This window comes from Watersipora subatra, chromosome 8 (genome assembly GCF_963576615.1).
Source record: "Watersipora subatra chromosome 8, tzWatSuba1.1, whole genome shotgun sequence".
NCBI lineage: Eukaryota > Metazoa > Bryozoa > Gymnolaemata > Cheilostomatida > Watersiporidae > Watersipora > Watersipora subatra.
The window spans coordinates 35,878,057-35,899,411 of NC_088715.1; the positions used below are offsets into that span (position 1 = coordinate 35,878,057).

The window sequence follows — 21,355 nt, forward strand, 5'->3', positions numbered from 1 at the left end:
TGGTTGGTGTCTAATATCACTGCGACGGATGCAAGTATTGCAGCTTTTTACAAAATTCTCAATGTCATTACTGACACCAGGCCACCAAATGTAGGCCTGCGCACGGCGTCTACATTTTGAGATACCCTGGTGACCTTCATGGCACTTTGCTAGATACAAGTCTCGCAAGCATTCCGGAATAAAAATATGTGAGTCATACATTATTAACCCATTGCACAAGGTCAACCTAAGTCTACACAGATAAAACTTTGACATCTCATCACTGAGCAATTGCAAAGGAGTTTCTCAATAATTATTAATATGACTAGGGAGCTCTTTACTAACATTATCAGTTCGCATAGCATCTTTAATCTCACTTTCACGACCTTCTGTATCTATAGAGGCTGCTACAATAGCCCCAACATATGCTTCCATTTCCCTACTTTTGTTGAAGTCTACAGAGTCATAACTACCGTTAGGACGACTCAACGAGTCTGCTAAGTACATTTTTGTACCTGGTGTATGAAATATGTTGTAGTCATATCTCATCAACTGTAACCTAAAGCGTTGAACTCTTGCTAACAAATTGGCCATATCTTGTTCACCCAAGACAGACACCAATGGCTTGTGGTCTGTCTCAATTTCAAAGTTACGTCCAACCAAATAAAAATCAAATTTCTTACAAGCCCAAGTGATGACTAAGGCCTCTTTTTCAATCATTGCATACCTTTCCTCTGTCTACGTCATTGTTTTTGAGGCATATTCAACTGGCTGTCCCACACCATTATCGCCTAATTGTAGGAGGAACATATATGGTCTGTTAGTTATTCTTCGGGATTCTTGTAGAGGGTCATTGACATTTATGGTTGGCATAAAACCGGCATAAAATGTAATCTTGACCTTTAATCAATCATTCAGATAGAGTTATCCAACAGTTATGTTATCAACAATAATAAAATTCAGTTACTAGCAATTGCTGGTAAAATCGCAAAAATGCGTCTATGCGGTCGACCATAGAAACCGCATGAGTCTACTTCAGTGAAAGGGTTAAAACCGTTGGATTTGCCACTGTTTGTGATAGTAAATGTGTTCATTTCCTTCCACAGCCGATTTACTTTTACATTTTTTCCAGCTACGAGTACACAGAACTACAGCTACTATAGAACTTGCATGGCTACTGCGTTTTACCTATGAAATTTTTACTTCAAAAAGGTAAGTACTTCCCATTCAATGTTGTAGTGCATTGTCTATGTATTGCCACACCTAAACTACTTAATAACGTTGGATTTGCCGCTGTTCGTGATAGTGGGACAAGTTCATTTCCTTCAGCAGCTGAGTTTCTAATTTTTTTTCCAGCTAAGAATAGGCCTACTGTAACTTACTACTAAAGAACTTGCGCGAGTACTCTGAGGATTGCGATAGGCGATGGTGAAAAAAAGAGAGCAGCTGGTATCGACTTACTGTCACCCTGCTTTAGCCATGGCCAGCTGTACGTCGCCTGTTCAAAAGTAAGCACAAGCCGAAAACTGTTTGTTCATACACCCGACAAAAAAACAAAAAATGTTGTCTATCCGCAAGTGTTGCGTTGAACTAACATTGTGTTATTGTTATGTCATGCTATGTTCTTCATGTTCTGCTATACCACAGGCAGCATTTTCTAACATGTTTTTCAGTATACATATATTTTCATGCATTTGTTTTCCTTATTGTATCTCATACAAAGGCTATCATGTTGGCGCTACGTTTTATTATTGTAAGGTGCTAATGCTGTATCTGCCTTGACATCATACTGTCTGTGCTGTTATACATATAAATTTTATCGACACAACCTCATTACTGTTTGCATATACCATGTCAAAACACACGCTATAGACGAAAAACTGCTGAGTCGTGATTAGTGTTTTAAGCATGTAGAAGTCTCCGTTCAATAAATGCTGGCGACAGCAAAATATTTTGTATAATTTTTTAAAAGATGCAAAACTTTTCAATACTGCCAGTTTGAAGAACTTCGGTTTGCCTAGCAATGTCAACTTCATTATCAGTACTCTGTACACAAATAGGGCAACTCCGATTTGAGTGGTTTGAGACTGATGCATTGTAGACTAGCTGTAAAATGTATTGCAGATTTCCATGGTTCTCCCCAACATTATTGACATATATGACTGCATATGTGTATGCATAGTGTGATCAGGGCAAAAAATTTCGTTAAACTGCATATTTGGAGTTGTTTTACAGTATGAAAGAGAACTCTCAATAAACCTCTTGCTGTAAATGAATCTGTTACCGTGGACGGGTAATGCAGCTAGCGGTTTGGAGCCCTGGCGTCACTCAGGGATGCGCGGGAGACCTTTTTCGCCCTGAGTATAGCAAGAGTATCCAGGCGCGGCTTTCCGAATGAGTTGGCGAGGCGATTGAGTGCTAGGCGATTGATTGTGAGGCGATTAATTGCGAGGCGATTTATTGCGAGACGATCGATTGCGAGGCGAGTGCAAGGCGATTGATTGCGATACGATTGATTGCGAGGCGAGTGCAAAAGTGTGATGGTCAACTGCTCGGTGAGTAAAGACTGGTCAGCCAAGGCGGGGGCTCGGCGGCCGAAGAGCGCGATTGTCAACTGCACTAGACGGGTATGAACGGATGCATGAATCTAGACGCATGAATCTAGACGCATGAATCTAGAATACTTACTAGATTTCACACGCATCTAGCTGTAAAACACATTGCAGATTTCTATTGTTCTCCCCAACATTATTGACATGTATTATATGTGTATGCATATTCAGGGCAAAAATTTCAGTAGACAATTTACATAATAATACATTACGGCAACAATTTCAGTAGACTGCATATTTGGAGTTGTTATACAGTATGAAAGACAGCTCTCAATAAACCTCATGCTGCACATGAATCTGTTCCTATAGGCAGGTAATGCAGCTAGTAATGTTATATAATAATTATTATTTCTGACATAAATTATAGAATAAGCAAGTTTCTATTTGTTTGTTGCGAAAATGCGTAATTCCTTTCCAGCATGGACAAAAGTTTTGCTTTAGTAAAGCAAATCTATATACATACTAGATGCGCTATCCGGTGTTGCTCGGGTAATAAAAATGTCTGGTAAGAAAATTGATTTGTATTTAACATATATAACACAATTGTCATTCTAACTTTCAAACTATATATCATGAGAAATGTGCTTTGCGTAATTGAAATAAATTAGGAGAGAAAATATCAACAACTGTAAAGGTTTTCAAACTTTGTCAAACAACTTTTAAACTCGTGTCTCGTCATATCACGAGGAAAATGTTTTGTGCAGGTCAAATAAATTACAAAAACAAAATGACTATAAAAAGGTTCAGATGTAAATGGGAAATAGTTAGCAAGCAATAGCTAAATTAAGTCGGCTTCGCTATGATAATAATAAAAGATTATTCGGTCATGATACAATTAATACGAACTGAGAAAACAAAACAAAAATCCGGAATATGTAGAATTAATAATAACAATTCTTGCATAGAAGTGTGTGTGTAAAAAAAGGTTACTGTTCCACCACAAGCTATCCATAAAAACTTTGAATACGACGATACTGATACCTCTCGATACTGGTGCAAACGTAATAATGAGATATCGGACTGTCTTTGTTTGGTACTTTGTCTGACCGAACGTAAAGAGAATGTAGGCTATTCCTACTCGAGATAATATAATTGTCCACATGAAAAGTATTTAGTTCAAAACCGGAAATAGGAATGTAACGGCACAATTTAAACGGCACATTTGAAAATTACAAATGAAAAAATAGGTAATGGTGGAAAAAACTAGCTTTTAAAAAATTTCAAAGCATAAAACATGCGAAAGGCAATACTAATAAAAAAGTGCATACTTAGCGTGTGCATTCGCATATATGATACAGAGGATGCATAAGGCAAGAGCGAGAGAATTATAAGAACGGCTTAGCCTTGTGGTTATGCGTGCGTTTACGCGCTTGCATCTGCAATTTTTGTGAGTTCTCAACCAAAACAAAGCTGATCATTTATTCCTAGATTTTAATTTCTTTAGCGAACAGACAGACACAGAGACTGAACGACAGACTACTAACTTTAAGATTTATATATGTACCTGTATATATAGATGTATATAGTTTGTCTTTAAACATATCTATTAAGCCTGAAAAAGCACTGATTGTGCTATTTCAATAAGATCCTGAATTCGCGCCATCATATAGCAAAAATGCTGCCCAAAGTATTGTCATTCAAAAGCCAAGACTCTGATGTATTGAAATATACAATAAGAAAATTATGTAATTTATGTGCTTTAACCCATTGTTACAGTAACAATATATGTTGTATTTGATTGAACATTACTTTTGAAATCAAAATATTTCCAAATATCATTGGCATTACGCTTTGAAAAGGCTGCCATATCGTGCAGCATTTAGGCAATGCATCAGTCGAAACTAATGTAGAAGGGATGTAGCATAGTTAACAGCAACATTGAATTGAGTTTTTAGTTGTTGCCTATACGCGCGAGGTGTTCCTATTAGTCGTGTCGCATAAAGGAAACTATTTAATATATTCAAGATCAATTATTTTATATGTTGATTTTGTGTGCCCATAGTTTTATGAAGTAAATTGCTCATACGCAGTTTGTTGATTTCAATTTACCTTGTTTGGTCTTTGGCCATTAAAACATGTTTGCAACTTGCAGAGTGGTTACGCGTACAGTTTTGTAGCTATTTCTAATTCTATTAACTAGGCTGCTGCTGTTGCAGATGCTTCCTATAGTGCTTTATTACACACTCAATCCAGGTATTTTTTATAATTTTTTTTTATGCATTCATCATCTCCATGTATATGAGAATAATAGTTGACCAATATATGTGCATATAGCGGGTAACGACAATTCTGGCATTTAATTTACCTTGTTGGATCTCTTTTGTCATTTCTCGCATGAATATTATTCAAAAAGTGGAAATTTCTATCATAAACCCTGCTGACTTATACAATGTAAAATATTTGCAAGAGGCTTTTCGAGGTACAATAATGAACAGAATGTTTCAAAAATTAAAATATTATTAATCAGTAATCCTAAAAACGATTATTTCACTGTTCGCATGTCAGGTAACTGTCAATTATCTATTTGAGATCACATCTCAGCAGACGACTCTCAGCAGCTGCCCACATGACCTTTTTTCTTCCCATACACATTCCAATTATGTTACCCTCTCCCATTGTTTTCAGTTGGCTGTGTTTGAGTTCTCGCAGGAGCTCACCTGTTAAAAGTACAGACACATGTGAAGTGCTTAGATGCATATGAGAAGACAATGTTGAAAAAAGATACAAAGATACAATAGCTGTTTGTATTGCAGACAGTTTCCTCAATGTGAAGGCCAAGTTTGAGAAACAAGACTTCTAAAAAGCATTCGGTTTGAGTGGTCATTGAACCAATCGCTGATCTCGCTAACGGTTTTTAAGGAAAGAATCCACTTAGTTCTAGCAACAGGTGGTACATATACAGTAATTACTTCACCAAGTAGAGCAACAGTAATTACTTCACCAAGTAGAGAAACAATGAGCTGCAGCTATGATTGTGCCGAATGGGTAACTCACCTGTTTGGGAGTGCAGCAAGAAAAAGGAAGAAGTACATCCAGACCAAGCCCACACGATGTCATCGGTGGAATCACAGCACACTCCTCTAGGACCCATGATTTCATCGCAACTCCATGTTATTGTGTCCTCATTACAATTTAGTTTGTGTACCTCATTAGCAAAGCAGTCGCTAATGATAATAGAATTCGGTGGGCTAACAGCAAGATAAATTGGCCGATTGAATGACGCATGTTTGATGGGTAATATCTCCTCTCCTGTGAGCGAGTAAACGCACAACTGACTCTTTAATGCATCCGCTACATACACCTTATCATTGCAAATGGCTAAATTGCTCAGGTGTTCGTAGTCTGGTACGGGCCATCGCAGAACTTCTCTGTATGTCTTACCCTCAGGAGCAAACTTTATTACCCATCTCGGGCCAGTCTCAAAAGGGTCAGGGTCTGCACACAGTGTGTAAACATAATCGTTGTAACATTGAATGCCAACAACGTCTTTATTTTCGACTTGAACGAAATTAGATATGTCACTAGATTGCTCACAAATGTGAAAGTTCTCAACGCTCCCAAGTAGCAACTTTCCCGATGACGTTATGCATACAGATAGATAGCTTCCCTCAAATATTGTTTCACATGTATCAAGCGCTATCTCATCTACAACATGTATTGCTTAATTAGATTGAGATGTTACAAAAAGGGGGTATGAAGAGTATGAAGCACTGTTACGATTTGCATAAGTGCAACATGCCAGCAACATGCTACAACATGCCAGCTTGATGCTAATTACAGTCAAACATGGATAACTCGTCCACGGATAGCTCGAACACATGGTTAATTCGAACATTTTCTTTGGTCCGTTCCCACGTAATGATAAATTGCTATAGATAACTCGAACTCAACACTGTTAATTCGAACTGTTTTTTTGCCCAACGGCTACCGAAACGGTTGTTATCGCTTTAGAAAATCACTTTATTCAAAGCCATAGATGTAAACTTCATCTTTTCGTAATTCATAAGCGTCGTTATTACCACCATCGGCAAAATATTTTTGTCAACGACTTTTCTAAAAGTTTGGTGAAATTTGATTTACTGCGATACGATTTGACACTGCGATACGATGAATAGCACGGGCTAGCCGGGTCACGCGTGCAAGGATTTTCGCCACGCACATACAAAACAAAAATCGCATGTTGTTTTTGTTTTGTATGTGCGTGGCGAAAATCCTTGAGTGCGTGACCCGGCTAGCCCGTGATGAATAGTTTTCCGACGTTGATTCCGTGTTGAATCAACGTCGGAATGTTGAATGTTTAAATCGTCTTAAAAATTCTTGTAATTAAACGTATACGTTGTCTGAGCTACAAAAAAACTATTCATCGTTTGACCTAAACACAGAATACGTGAGTACATTCAATAAGTATCTATTAAAAAAGTGTAAGTGATATAGAATGTACCATAAAACCTCGTAAAACTTCTAATTGAACTGCCTCGGAGTGTTGCTCTTAACGAATCCCAGGTAAAGTAAGGTAATCTGCATAAACTTCAAGAAAAAACGGCAAAATTGATCGTGGGTAAAACCCCAAAAGAAAAAAAATGTCTTTTCTTTTGAGCATTTCAACAACGATCAAGTTTTGCCAATGTCAATCTGAAAAACGTCCTGGCAATAACATCACCTCAAACAACAAACCAATCTCAAGTGATAGAAAAATCTCTATACTTTTTCATGAAAACGTTTTAAACTTTACATTAGAAGCATTTAATTTGAAACAAGCCATTTGTGCTTTTGATTTATATTATAGTTTGTATATGTACATGTATCTACTAATAAATAAGTAAATACATGGACTTGTGACAGTGCTCTGATAACTTGAATGCTCTGATAATTCGAACACTTTTGCTCGGTCCCGTGAAGTTCGAGTTATCCATGTTTGACTGTACTTTGATTACACGAGATAAATTTTATAGAAGCCAAAATCAAACAATCACCATAAAGTAACAGGCCAAACCAAAAACGGGTAGTTTTGGACCACAGATTAATGTGAATTATTCAGGTGATTAAGACAGCTAGTTACTAACCAGTGTTCCTCGAAGGTTGCATTATTGACACCTGCTGCTTGATTTCAGATTCCTTTTGGTTCAAGTCTGCTTCACGTTGTTGCAAGTCTGCTTCACGTTGTTGCAAGTCTACAGTGAAAGGTAGCAGAATCTGGTAACAAGCCATCAATCAGGTGATGGCACAATTGTGAACAAGTGAAGTAAACAGTCAAATTGAACTTCCAAAAATTGGTGTTTAACAATTCTCTGGACGCCAATCTTATCACGAACTGGCACCCACCTTCAACTGACAAATGACTAAACGAGGTACACGGTACATGGAACCTCTACTTACAAAAGACTACAAAGGAAACGGTCACATTCGGAAGCATCTTTCGGTAAGAATTTTGCCTCAACTTACAAAAGATATTCCTAGATGGGAAAGGCCTTTCGTACATTGACTTGTTTGGTAGTTTCTTGGACTCGTTTGATTCCTGTGGGTACGACTTAAAATGCGCCTCACTCAGTTTCTTTTGCTAATTGAAGTCAGTAAATGACAAGTGTTTTGTCTTTGTCCATTGTATAATTTGAGGTTATCGTATATCGCATACAGAATAGGACAACTTTCATTTCTAGCGATTCAAGTTCTGTGTTTTCTGTATGATGACATTTTTTCAGCTCAAGCTCATATAAATAAATTTTTTTTGTTTTTTAAAATAACTCATTCTAGGGAAAACCAAAACAACAACTTCTGACCGCCATCTTCCAACTTCCCGTCTTTTCTTAGCCTCGTCTACATGGCCAACACCAATGATGAACAAAGACACCATTCATAGTTTCTATTCATTATTTTTACATTTCTCATTTTTTATGTGTACTTATACTATTGATTATGTAACAACATAATTCGAGTATGTATTTGTTACAGGTTTTAACCATTACATATATTTATAATTTATACAAATGCTATATCTGAATTTAAGCGTGGTACGGATTGGGGCAATTTTCACTTATGAAACAGCTTCCGGAATGAATTGGTTTCAACAGTAGAGGTTCCACTGTATTGCCAGAGGTTCCACTGTATTGCCAGAGGTTCCACTGTATTGCCAGAGGTTCCACTGTATTGCCAGAGGTTCCACTGTATTGCCAGAGGTTCCACTGTATTGCCAGAGGTTCCACTGTATTGCCAGAGGTTCCACTGTATTGCCAGAGGAAATGTCATTGATTTATTGTTGCAACACCTCTTAATACAACCAACTCTAAAGGCACACGAGGACCGAACAAACGTAAGATCGGTTCGGAAGCTGGTTCGGTTCGGGGCACATGTCACACGGCATCCGAAGTCACTTCGCTTCCTAGATACCATACGTATAGAGACAAGACACAGTTTCATTGGTAGTTCTTATGTATTTCAATTGAATATTTCAATTGTAAACAAAAAACTTTGAGGAACAATTATAAATTATAATTACACAGCATATTTATCAGAAGATCGTTCAGCTGCTCAAAATAAATCACTCGATACAAAGATTTTGCCAACCCTTCCCATCAACATAATTATATTTTTTATTAACATATGAATGTTTTTATGTTGAGTACATAACAAACAAAAGCAGTCTTTATTATAGTACTGTGGTTTTACATAAATAAATCAGTCAACGATAATTCATCAGGATGAATAAGACACATTACTTATATTCTACACAAAAGAAAATCACAACCATTCTCTTACATTTATGCAAAACTTAAGTGCAACATCTTACATTTATGCAACACAATCACAAGTCCGGGGGAGCTTTGTCGTAAATTGCTTCGTGTTGTTTATTTAACGAAATAAATAGATTGTTCCATTTCTTTGTTAACTTTGCTCACACGCATGTAAGGAGAAATGTGACGCGTGATCGCTAGAATTTTAAGCAGCCAACAATAGCAAGGGTTCGGCCACGAAATTTTGAGCAGGATCGAAATGGTTCGTTTTGGCCAGAAATGTCTTCGACCGAACAGTTTACAACTGACAGCGACGTCGTTTTTATGTCGTTTAGTTCGTTTCGGCTCTCGTGTGACCACCCCTTAACTGTGGCATTGTTGGTTTGTGTTGACATTTTGCACCAACTTGACACTACGTTATATGACATTTTGTTATGTAATACGCTGCAAAAACTTAGCATAAATTCTTTACAATGAGTAGAATTTATGTTATAGAAAGCTTTATGTTATAAGAGCGTCTGCTGTACTGGACAGAGACGTCATTTTGCGTCATTCAGTTTGGTTCGGCGCTCGTGTGACCACCCCTTAAACGTAAACGACACACACACTTAGCGTCACAAAATGTGCCGTGACTAGAATTATTGGTCACCGAGGACAATGTAGAAATATGCCGTTCACGAACATGGTTTTAGAATACAGCTCCCAGCATTATAGCAGATAAAATTACCTCACATTTACTTCTCCAAAGTGCCAAGCATGACCAGTCATCTCATATTGTATATAAGATAACCCAAATTCATACTAGACATTAGGAAATTCGTTATAACCTACAGTAACATTTTCAATTCAAACTAAACCTTTTATCCACTGAAGCCCCACCAGGCCATTAAAAAACCCCTAGTCTACTTGATGAGTGCAAGCTTTACAGTAACGATTACCTTCCCACATACGCTGTAACAACTCTTTTTTGAAGGCAGTCTCATCAGCCAAAGCAGAAGCATAGACTGACCTCATTTCTACAAAGACAATGAATCAAATATACACTATTGATAGCCTAACAACTATCATGGTGGAGGGTACATAAAAGACCCACCTCGGTGTTTTAAAAAATTACAAAAACTGTCTAATATTTTAGCAAATGCTAAATACTTCCTATGTAATTAATGGGTACCAGACAAGATAACTGTACTTGTACTGCACCTCGAAAAATTTCATGACGCTAAATCTTTTCTTATCCAAAGCACAGAAAATGTGAAAGCTGATGTACTGCTGGCGGTATTCAGTGCTTTATGCTACTAAGGAACGAAAAATGTTGAACATTTTGTAAGTTAACTGCAATTTATAAAAAAAACCCTAAAATGTCTCAAGAGTCATGCAATCTTACCTTCATCCATGAGGGACTCAGCTGAGACCTCTCCATAATAGTGGGGGTCAAACTCGTCGCCTAAAATAAAGATTATTAAGATAATCACAATAACAAGGGATAAGTGTTGGCTTCTTCTATACAGCAATGTTCTTTAACTCATCTCAGGTTTATTAATTAAGTCCTAGTCAGATCACTTTACCCATACATGTTTCATATATCATATATACCTTACTCTCCTATTCTCTTACAAACATGTTTCTACTATGATACCCACTAGGTATTCATATATCATATATACCTTACTCTCCTATTCTCTTACAAACATGTTTCTACTATGATACCTACTAGGTATTCATATATCATATATACCTTACTCTCCTATTCTCTTACAAACATGTTTCTACTATGATACCTACTAGGTATTCATATATCATATATACCTTACTCTCCTATTCTCTTACAAACATGTTTCTACTATGATACCTACTAGGTTTTCATATATCATATATACCTTACTCTCCTATTCTCTTACAAACATGTTTCTACTATGATACCCACTAGGTTTTCATATATCATATATACCTTACTCTCCGATTCTCTTACAAACATGTTTCTACTATGATACCTACTAGGTTTTCCCTGCCCTAAGGTTTGCTCTACCACACTTCTGCCATTCTGTACCTATGTGACGTCTTGCAGTTGTTTCTTTTCACTCTTTTTGTACCTTTATTTTATTTTTTATTTGCCTTTTATACTACTTAACATTCAAACTGCTTTGAGTAAAAACAAATTCGTAAAAATATTGTAATACTTTTACGAATATAACATTGAACTATTCTCCTATACATAGACAAACATAAGAATAATAATTACTGACCACTAGTAGAGATCTTGCACAGCTCCATGAATTTATTACCAGCTGTTGATATAGTGGTTTCTTGTCTGATCTGGCTTGGCCCGTCTAAAGAAATAAGTACCATATATTTCAGAAAAAATTGACCTTAAAGATAAAACTATTACTCAGGGTCACTATAGAATTCATGGTTAGAGCTTATATTATTTTTATAACATAATATTAAGACTACCATATATTCTGAGGCAAGTTTTATCAAACAACAGACAGTATGTAGGTACTAAGAGTAGGGGGGAGGGGGACAATAAGTTGGCATGGATAGTAGATGAGCGTGAACAGTGGAATGGTGAAAGGCTAGTATGTTCAAACTATTTACCGATCTTGCCTCTGGGGTAGGTAACAACCAGATGCTATGGCTGACTTATCTGTTCAATTATTATGTCTCCACTACCTACTATGGCCAAACTAACGAGAAATTTTGCCCTGAAGAGAATGGCTTCTAAGCTTTCCTTGAGTGTTGTATAGCCACAAGAAATTGGGAATAGGTTATCTAGCAGTTGACTATCCGAAAGATGCTTTCTCCCTGAGCCACGCATTCTTAAAGGTTGACTTGCAACAAAATTCCCCTTACAGTTATTTGGTATCAAAAGATTCATTGTCTTACTCTGCTGTGTTGTAGGTGCAAAATATGTGGAAATGTGATTACAAGCTCCTAAAAGCTCAAAAACGAACAGTTAATCGCCGCCATCACAAAACTGCCGTAGATTAGAATCTCTTTCAAAAACTGCTCAAACGGGATGTAGTTGTACAAGATGGTTTCTGTTTACACTTTCATGCAACCTCATTCGTCGAAGAATTTTCACAAATATACTTCACGCATTCAATAAAACCATGTCTATTGTTCTTACGCGTCTGTTTTATCGTCATTGTAATGCTGTCACATTTAGCACTAATAGCTTATAACTTGCCGTAAACATTCGTTTAATTTTTAACCTTAGCTCAAAGGAGTACATATCATTTTCTGATAGTCATGACGAGCCTATCGGTCACCTGTGATAATCGAAAAGTGCTGCAGAAATTATTTGCGGAGTAATGGGTCACATGATCAGATTATGACTAAACGGTTAGACCAAGTCGAAACAAAACTGTAAAGTAGCGAGCATCTATATTTGATACGGGGTCTTTGGTCTTTGCTACGAGAAGTTTTATATTGAACCTTTTATTGGCCTTTCAATTCACATGAGAACATCACGTGGCAAAACAATAACCAAACGCAATGACAACGTCAGAGAAATAAACTGATTCCCATCTACGGCGGCTTTTCGTTTTTGAGCTTTTAAGAGCTTGTAATCACATTTCCACATATTTGGCACCTACAACACAACAGAGTAAGACATTTTGAATCTATTGATACCAAATTTTGCTGAATTTTGCTGCAAGTCAACCTTTAAATAAAGTCATACCTTGACATACGAGTTTATGCGCGACAGGACTGAGCTTGCATGTCAATTTACTCTTATCTCAAGGCATTATCTCCTATATAAAATAACTAAATACAAACTAATCTATTACCATACTATGAAAATAGACCACATAAAACATGGTATTACGATGGAAAAATGTGTCTTTATTTGTTGTAATTTAGTACCTATGCTAAAGAAGTAGCAAATACCACTAAGTTATTTTATTATATTTATATATTATATATATATTTATATTATTATTTATATATAATTATTTTTACTAAAATTTTACCTTTGAGACAGACGTAATGGCTAATGGGCGGTCTGAGAAACTTGACGACAATGCCTTTAGTACACTAAACTTGTTATGCTAAGTAACAGAAACTTTGAGTTTAACTTAAATAAATTTAGCTTAGTAAATACACGCTGTAAGCCAAGTTTTATTCCCTGACTAAAGTTACTTTAATTTTGTGGTCTTCATTCTGCCCGAGCTGTCTTCGGTTTGGCATTTTTTACCTCACGTTCGCAATAACTTTTAGTCAACATTATAAAAACATTTTTCAAACTGAATCAAGGAGAAAGACCGAGCGACGCTTTTTTCGAAAGCGGTCTCTTGGCCATAAACTGGCTTTTGAGAAACGGGTCGTATGCTTGCGTGTTAGAGATTAGTCGTATCTCCAAGAAGAAGTCGCTCCAGATGTTGCTCGTATCTAGAGTTTCAAACATTGTTGGACACTCGTATTTTGAGGTAGGACTGTATCATATCATATCGTATTATATCATGTACTCTATCAATCATGAGTTCAGAAAGACAAGGTTGTGCCAGCCAATCAATTTTAAGATCAAATACCCATCAATGCATCATCCTGAATATTAAGTGTATTCTTGAGAGTGCTGAAATATGTATTACTTGATGAAATAACATAAAATACACTGAACTTTAGCAAAATAGACAATATAGCACAATATATACTGTAGTCTGACTAAGGCTGGTGTCAAGCCCTGCAGATCTGATTTACAGTAAATAACAACTCAAGGAAATAACAGGGGAAAAAAAAAATAATTGGAAGGAAACCATGACAATAATGATTGTGAGAAGGAATATTTATTATTCAGAATCAAAGGCTCAAATACAAGAATCGATGATGTAACAGAGGCAATATCCTTGCGTCATACCAAGGTTAGAGACCAAATAGTGCGATAAAAACGGTGTCAAAGCACACAAAAAGCTACAGAGCTCATATATAGATCATGTTATCTATGGACATGTATGGTATTAATGTTGAATATAGTCAGCTGTGCAAACAATCATCAAAATAGTGAAATGTCTGATCAAATCTCTGACATCTTCTATATATACATTTCTCGAAGTATGTCCGTGTGCCGTCATATGTCATATGGTATGTCCGTGTGCCGTCATATGTCATGTATCGTATATCTGTTGGTTTTCCGGCTATACAACAATTAGCAAAGCTCCAGAAACGCTTGGAGATGGATTAGCATTTTACGCTTCAAAAATTCTTTACAAAAAAGGAGAAACCATGTGGGACGGCGCCTCCTTTACCGAAGAAATTTGCTAGGGAGATAACCCTTCCAGTCGAGTTACCCTAAATAGTTTTGGAAGATGAGTCTCCTTTGAAGATGTAAAGTAAACAGGCCATTGCTGTTTATATTTTCTTTTCCCTACGATTTTTGATGTAATTATCTCTTGCATTTTTTGCTGTTTCATTATCTATTTATGTGGCAATATTTAGTATTGTATTTCAACCTTTAATGCTTTGGATGTTTTAAAAGCCAAACATACGAAATGTTTACTTTTGCTTTCTTTTTCCCTTATCACAAATATAAAACATTTTATTAAAATTAAAAACGATTTATATATACCAGTGTCTATTTATAGTGCGCAGTATACAGTACAGCTTATGGTGTAAAATGTTGAAAAAAAATACTTTACCTTTACTTTACTTTACTAATAAGAAGTATATCTCCGAATTTACCCAAGTTTTTCCCATCTTGTAATGGATTAAAACCTATATAAGTTTATTTTAATTGGCAAAATTGTTTCGGATGTCGAAAACTTAGTTAGCGACGTTAGAACAGTTCCGCTAGAATAGGTTCCACTGTACGTTATTAAAAGCTGAAAGTTACGAACTTTTTAAATTTACAGTGGTTTGAGAACCTGTTCCTCATGATATGTAGTTTGAAAGTTAAAGTGGCAAATGTTGTTATATGTTAAATACAAATCAATTATCTGTCCAAAGACTTTTTTATTACCTGGGCAATGCCGGGTAGCACAGCTAGTCAGCAATAAAAGGAGAAATGTACCTGATGATTCCGGGTTCCGAAAGGAAGATTTACTTTCTATCGGTACTAATTATATAATTCACTTCAGCAATATTTGAGTCAAAAACCATTTGAAGAGTAACAAAACTAACTTACCACTGCTGCCAGGCATGACAAACACGCTGCCAGATTCTGAGCTCCCTTCATATAACACAGTCTGTTTTTGCGCATACTCTGGGCTAACGCGCTGAATAATATCTGTACAAGATGGCCGCTGTGAAGGCTGAAATGACAGCATGTCTTTGATAAGAATATGCTCTGCTTGAGAAGAGAGACCCATTGCAGCTGTTCTCTCAAGTAGGTTTGCTTGAAGTGCAGTAGGGTTCAGTTGATCTTTGTCATAGCAAACATCATTTGCACTCATTTCATCATCATCATCATCATCAGAGCACATTATTTTCTCCAAGTACTTACTATACTCCAAGTGCTGGAAATAAAGTCACAAAACTCATAACTCACTAAAAGACAGTTATGTGCAACTTATAAATAGATACATTATATACGACTAAATATAAAAGCCTAATTATATGTAAAAGGAAATTAATAAAGTAGCCCATAAAAAGGTTTCTATCCTCTACTTTAACCCTCTCACCCCTGATGCCAACTATTTCGGGAGAAGTTGTTCACACTTGGGCCTGAAGCCAACACTTTCGGGACACTTTCTGAGTAACTTTATTGATACTCCTTGTGTTTATCGTTTTTTATAGCTTTATTTCGAAAGATAACAGTCTGAGGATTGTTTTGATACCAGAAATGTGGTTGGATAAAAACATTTTACTAGGCAAATCCTGTGATAGATTTCAAACTTCAACTCTGGAGGTCGCCATATTGAATGCGTTTGCCGAAAGACAACGGCTAAATCTTACAATCTAACGTAATAATTAGTTCAGGTGAAGAATTTAGCAGTGACAGTGATCTACAACAAAACTATGACCGTTTATTAGTAGCACAAAGTGGGTTTCAATTGCACAACGTCAAAATTACTGAATTGTTATAACTTTTAAATTTTTCGAAGAAAAAAATTTTATTTGACAAATCTTTTCACAATTTTAGTTGATAGAAACGATACATTATATTAGTTTTGTACTCCAGTTGTTTGCATCTCGTGTTTATTATCATAACTGCAATAAATGTTGTCCTTATAGAATGTAAATATGATATATAGACCTTATATACCAATTGATTGAACAATGGAACGGAAACTACATTATGCCATAATATTGCGTATAGGCTCATAATTTCAGTTCTATTGGTTAGAACTCCAAATTTTTTTTTTGCAACTTGATGATAACACCTTTTCTTGTCATCCTAATATGTTACTGAAGTGTTATCAACCAAAAAGCTGACTGGTAGTAGCAGCCAAACTTAGACTTTTCGATTTCCAAAAAATGTATCGATTTGAATCTTATCAATAACATCCTATATAGATTAACCTAATGTGTATATATTAGTATCAAAATGTAGCTAAGAATGTTACCAACAAGTTACAAAAAACTATTTTCATTTATCTTGAACGCAGCTTTATTTATGCTCAATCTAACACACCTCACTTTATTAAATATTGAGTGTGAAAAATTAATTAGGCCAGGGGGGCACTCAACTGGAAAATAATTAGGGCTGAAAGGGTTAAAGACCCAAAGAACAGACTCAACAATGTCTCAACAGACTCAACATACTCAACAGACTCAACAATGTCTCAACAGACTCAACAATGTCCTGGATGTTAAGATGTATTTACTTAAACTTCCATTAATAAAGTTTAAGTAAATTTAGAAATTTCACCAGACCGTGCGCTGTCATGTATAAACCAGATGTGCGCTGTCACGTATAAACCAGACGTGCGCTGTCACGTATAAACCAGACGTGCGCTGTCACGTATAAAACTGAAATGTTATGAGAAACTTCCAGGGCGGTGAATTTAAAAGTAAACTTTGTAAGCGGTGAGTTAAGAAACTATTTCGGGTCAAATATTTTCTCAAAAAATACATTGAATGTTGAAAAAGAATGTTGAAGCCAATCTTTATGCGAATGTGCTGTACAATATGTCAGTATTAGGTTTCAAACAACACAACTTGTTTACACACTACAATGGTTGATCATTATGAAGCTATTACTGTTTCCATGACGATGAGGTTAATCTGCATGTTTACCTCATCCACAAGATGGAAACATCAACAATCCTCAAGTCAAGAGAGTTTTGTTACCCGTAAAGTTTTATCAACTGTTTCACGCTTACGAAATATAGAAATGGCTCTTGTAAATGATGTACAAGAAAATTTCCAACAAGATTTTCAATTTTAACCATTGTTCACACTTAAGTTTTCATTCGAAAAGCCCTCTGCTCAGCTAGACAGGAGTGAACTGCTATGACCTCTGAAACAAAATTCCTTATCTTTATTTAACAAAGCGCCTGTATTAACCCGTAACATGGAAACCTCCATGGAAACACTTACCAAATGGCAACTCCACTCGGTGCGCAGATTTCCAAATCTGCATCATAGGTGAAATGCAAACATAGTGATAGCTTGAAGGCACTTACTTCTTCTTTAATTAATGTTTTTTTTTCATGTCGTTTAGCCTTGTGAATCCGGTCATCATGCTGCCAGGGACGCTGTTGAATAAGAGCCTCATAGAAGACAGTTCCCAGGCTGTAGATATCTGACTGCTCCTTGATGCCTGGCCGCCCGTGGATCAGCATCTAAAACCTTATCAACATGTACATTAATAAATCCCATTTTGTCTGTCTGTCTGTGTGTCTGTCTGTCCGTGTGCTTGTTAGTCAGCGTTTCTGTTTTTGTGGCCTTTGAAGCACTTAGTATAAGATATCCCAAGTTCATCATTGAAATACTATCAAAAATATAATTATGGGTGTGTTTAAACTTATACTAGATTACCTTTTTCAAGTTTTAAAAAGAGGGTATTTTTAAAAAACCACCGAATACAGTGGATTTTCTAGTTACAATGTCCCTGTTTTGTGATTTTTTTCCCCGTGCAATGTGGAACACAATGTTTTTTCGTCTCTTGTTGTAGCATGATTTTCGCCAAAAAGCATCAACAAAATGTCTCTCAAAATTCTAGTTTGGCAGTCGGTATACTGAATACGTCAAAATACGAAGATGCCAATATTCCCTTCGCCGAAATCCCTTCCACAACACTTGAAAGAAAGAGACACGATGCCCGCTCTCTCTCTCTCAGTTCAGCATTCTTCGTATTTCATAAATGCATGATATTGTGTGAGTGAAACAAAAATTAAAAAAAAGTAAGTGAAAATAAAAATTGCGCATTTTAGCATTTAATAAAATACTAGTTGAATGCTCGGGTAATAAAAATCTTTGCACAGAAAATTTATCTTTATTTAAAATATAACAACAGTTACCATTCAAACTTTTAAACTTCATATCATGAGAAAAGTGTTTTGTGCAGTTTAAATAAATTAAAAAAAAATAAAAACAACTGTAAAGGTTTTCAAACTTTGTCAAACAACTGTAACTTTCAAATTTCATATCATCAGGAAAATGTTTTGTGCAGGTCAAATAAATTAAGAAACAAAATAAAACTATGAAATGTGAAGTGTTCAAATGTGAAATAATTAGCTAATAATAGTAATAGCTAATACAGTAATAACTAATCAAGTCTGTTTTGCTACTAGTACAATTATAATAAAAAATTGTTTGGTAATGATACAATTAATACGAACTGAGAAAACAAAATAAAAATCCTGAATAGGTCAAATTAATAATAACAACTCGTTGCATAAAAGTATGTAAGTATATAGAAAAGAGGTTACTGTTCCAGCAGAAGATATCCATCAAAGCTTTGATAGCGACGATACTGATCTCGATACAAATGTAAAAATGAGATAACGGACAGTCTTTGTGTGGCCGAAGAAAAAGAGATTATAGAGGCTATTCCTACTCAAGATGATACAACTGTCCGCGTGAAAAGTATTGGCCTTAGCGATTGAACTTTATAAAAAAACCAGAAATAAAAGTTTACGAAAAGCTGAAAAAGCATCGTGTTTCACAGAGTTAATAGTTTCGATTATTACATCATTTAGCGTATAAAATCGGGGAAAAGGGTGTATAAAGTATATACTAAGGGCATTGCATTGTAAGAGCATCCGTGGACTGGTGGTTAGACGATTGGATTGCAAATCTGTGGTTGCAACTATCACAAGTTCAAATCCAGCAGGATGTGACATTAAAATTCCAGGATTTTAATAGCTATACCTGGAGAGATATCCTGATGATGGACGGACATTAAACTTTGAGAAATATATAGATTTACTATAAACTTTATTTCATTATAGCTATAATTTGTTAGTCATGGGCCCTAAAATTGATAAAGACGTTGAAGTAAGAAAATGATTGCTAGAGGAACTAAGTGTAATATACTATGCTGTTACCAATTTTTAATAAGTACAGTACGTATATCAAAATTTAATGTTTTATTTACTCGAGGGTGTTTGCATTAGACAATTACTTCCTTAGGACACTTTTACTTCGCTAGTAATTAGTTTTGTGATGTAACCAAGTTTTTATTATTATCTTATATTGTTATTGTTTATTATTATTATATTATTGTTTACTGATCACTCGCTACTACTACTACTACTACTACTACTACTGATCACTCGCTACTCACTCGGGTTCGTAAGTATCAAAGAATGTCAAAGTGATAGTTAAATAGAGGTGGCATTCAATTAAAGGGGGTGCTCTTCTTTTCAACCCTTCTCCTATAATGTCGGTCAAATAGAGGTGACATTCAAATAAGGGTGGTGTTCAAGTAGAGGTTTTATGGTATTGTCTATATATGTTCCTACCTCCGGGGCCATGTACTCAAATGTTCCAGCCAGAGAGTTGTCGCCATCAAAGCCCTTAGCCAAATCAACAGCGCAGCCAAAGTCAATCAGCTTCAGAGGTTCATTCATACTACGTCATAAAATGGCCGCACTATATAATGGCTATATAAAACAACGACTACATTAAAACGCCTAGACAAAGAAATGACCAAACTAAAAATAGTTTTGTAACATAATGACCACCCTAACAATGAACACTCTAAAACGGCTAAACAATGCAATGACCATACAACACGATAGTCATACTATACATGGGCTATATAACAAAAGGGCCACATTAAAAATGGTCTATACAATACTTTGCACAAGATGATTTTTACTTCTGCTTCCCACTCATCGACTGTCAATACACCAAGCAGCATATACATGTAAGTAACTACCTAGAAAAGAGAATGTTGGAAGGCTTGATGTCACAGTGTACTATTTTGTGCTGCCAGCAATACTCGACAGCTTGAGTTGACTCTGTCATGACCTTTCGAAGCATTCTGCTTGGCAACTTGCGACCATGATAGTGCTTTAACAGCCGTAAAAGATCTGTACCTGCAAGAAACAAATATCAATCGGACAAATCAAACACGACATAGTCATTTTGGTAGTTATAGTAATCTTCGCTATAACAATATATATAAATCTGTGTTTTTCGTTTGTCATCCGAATGTCCGGATACAACAATAAAGTGTAACAATAAAACTTCGCTTCGCACTGGATTTGAACTCGGAATCTCCATGTCAGCGGACAGGCACATTATCCCCTAGATCGCAGGTGTCAATCACATGACCCGCGGGCCACATGTGGCCCGCGGGTCATTTTATGTGGCCCGTAAGAGCTTAACTCATTCGCACCCGACGGAGTTAACTCGCGTATTTATTATGAAGTTGCTAGGCAGCAAACGCGAGTTATCTTGCCTCTGAAATTTATCTAATCCTTGTATCATTATTTTTAAATTACATAAGAATATTTTTGATTAGTTAGAAAGAAAAATTTCTGGCTAATCAAACAAACATACAAATATGCCCCAATGATTTCTATGGCTAAATTTATAACTAAAATACTACACCCATTTCGACATCTAGCTAAACCGGAAATCATCGCAGTCACTTTAAATTTTATCATTCGTGATCAATTTTTGTCAACTCCAGAAGTAAGTATG

General features: G+C 36.0%; 1 protein-coding gene across 3 annotated transcripts in view; it reads right to left on the reverse strand.

Annotated features, from left to right (window-relative positions):
- Positions 1-4,741: 4,741 nt before the first annotated feature.
- Positions 4,742-21,355, reverse strand: part of LOC137401564 (uncharacterized) — a 38,264-nt gene continuing 21,650 nt past the window's right edge. For 2 of the 3 annotated variants that reach the window (XM_068087988.1, XM_068087989.1), the window contains exons 7-16: positions 20,586-20,745; positions 20,167-20,275; positions 17,884-18,042; positions 15,441-15,771; positions 11,563-11,646; positions 10,704-10,763; positions 10,258-10,335; positions 7,655-7,762; positions 5,586-6,236; positions 4,742-5,248 (exon numbers count right to left, since the gene is read on the reverse strand). In XM_068087988.1, coding sequence (XP_067944089.1) covers positions 5,112-5,248; positions 5,586-6,236; positions 7,655-7,762; positions 10,258-10,335; positions 10,704-10,763; positions 11,563-11,646; positions 15,441-15,771; positions 17,884-18,042; positions 20,167-20,275; positions 20,586-20,745 — 1,877 coding nt within the window. In that variant the 3' untranslated portion in view covers positions 4,742-5,111. Of the gene's footprint in view, positions 5,249-5,585; positions 6,237-7,654; positions 8,811-10,257; positions 10,336-10,703; positions 10,764-11,562; positions 11,647-15,440; positions 15,772-17,883; positions 18,043-20,166; positions 20,276-20,585; positions 20,746-21,355 lie in introns of those variants that run through there. The other variant, XR_010979354.1, reaches the window with a different exon arrangement.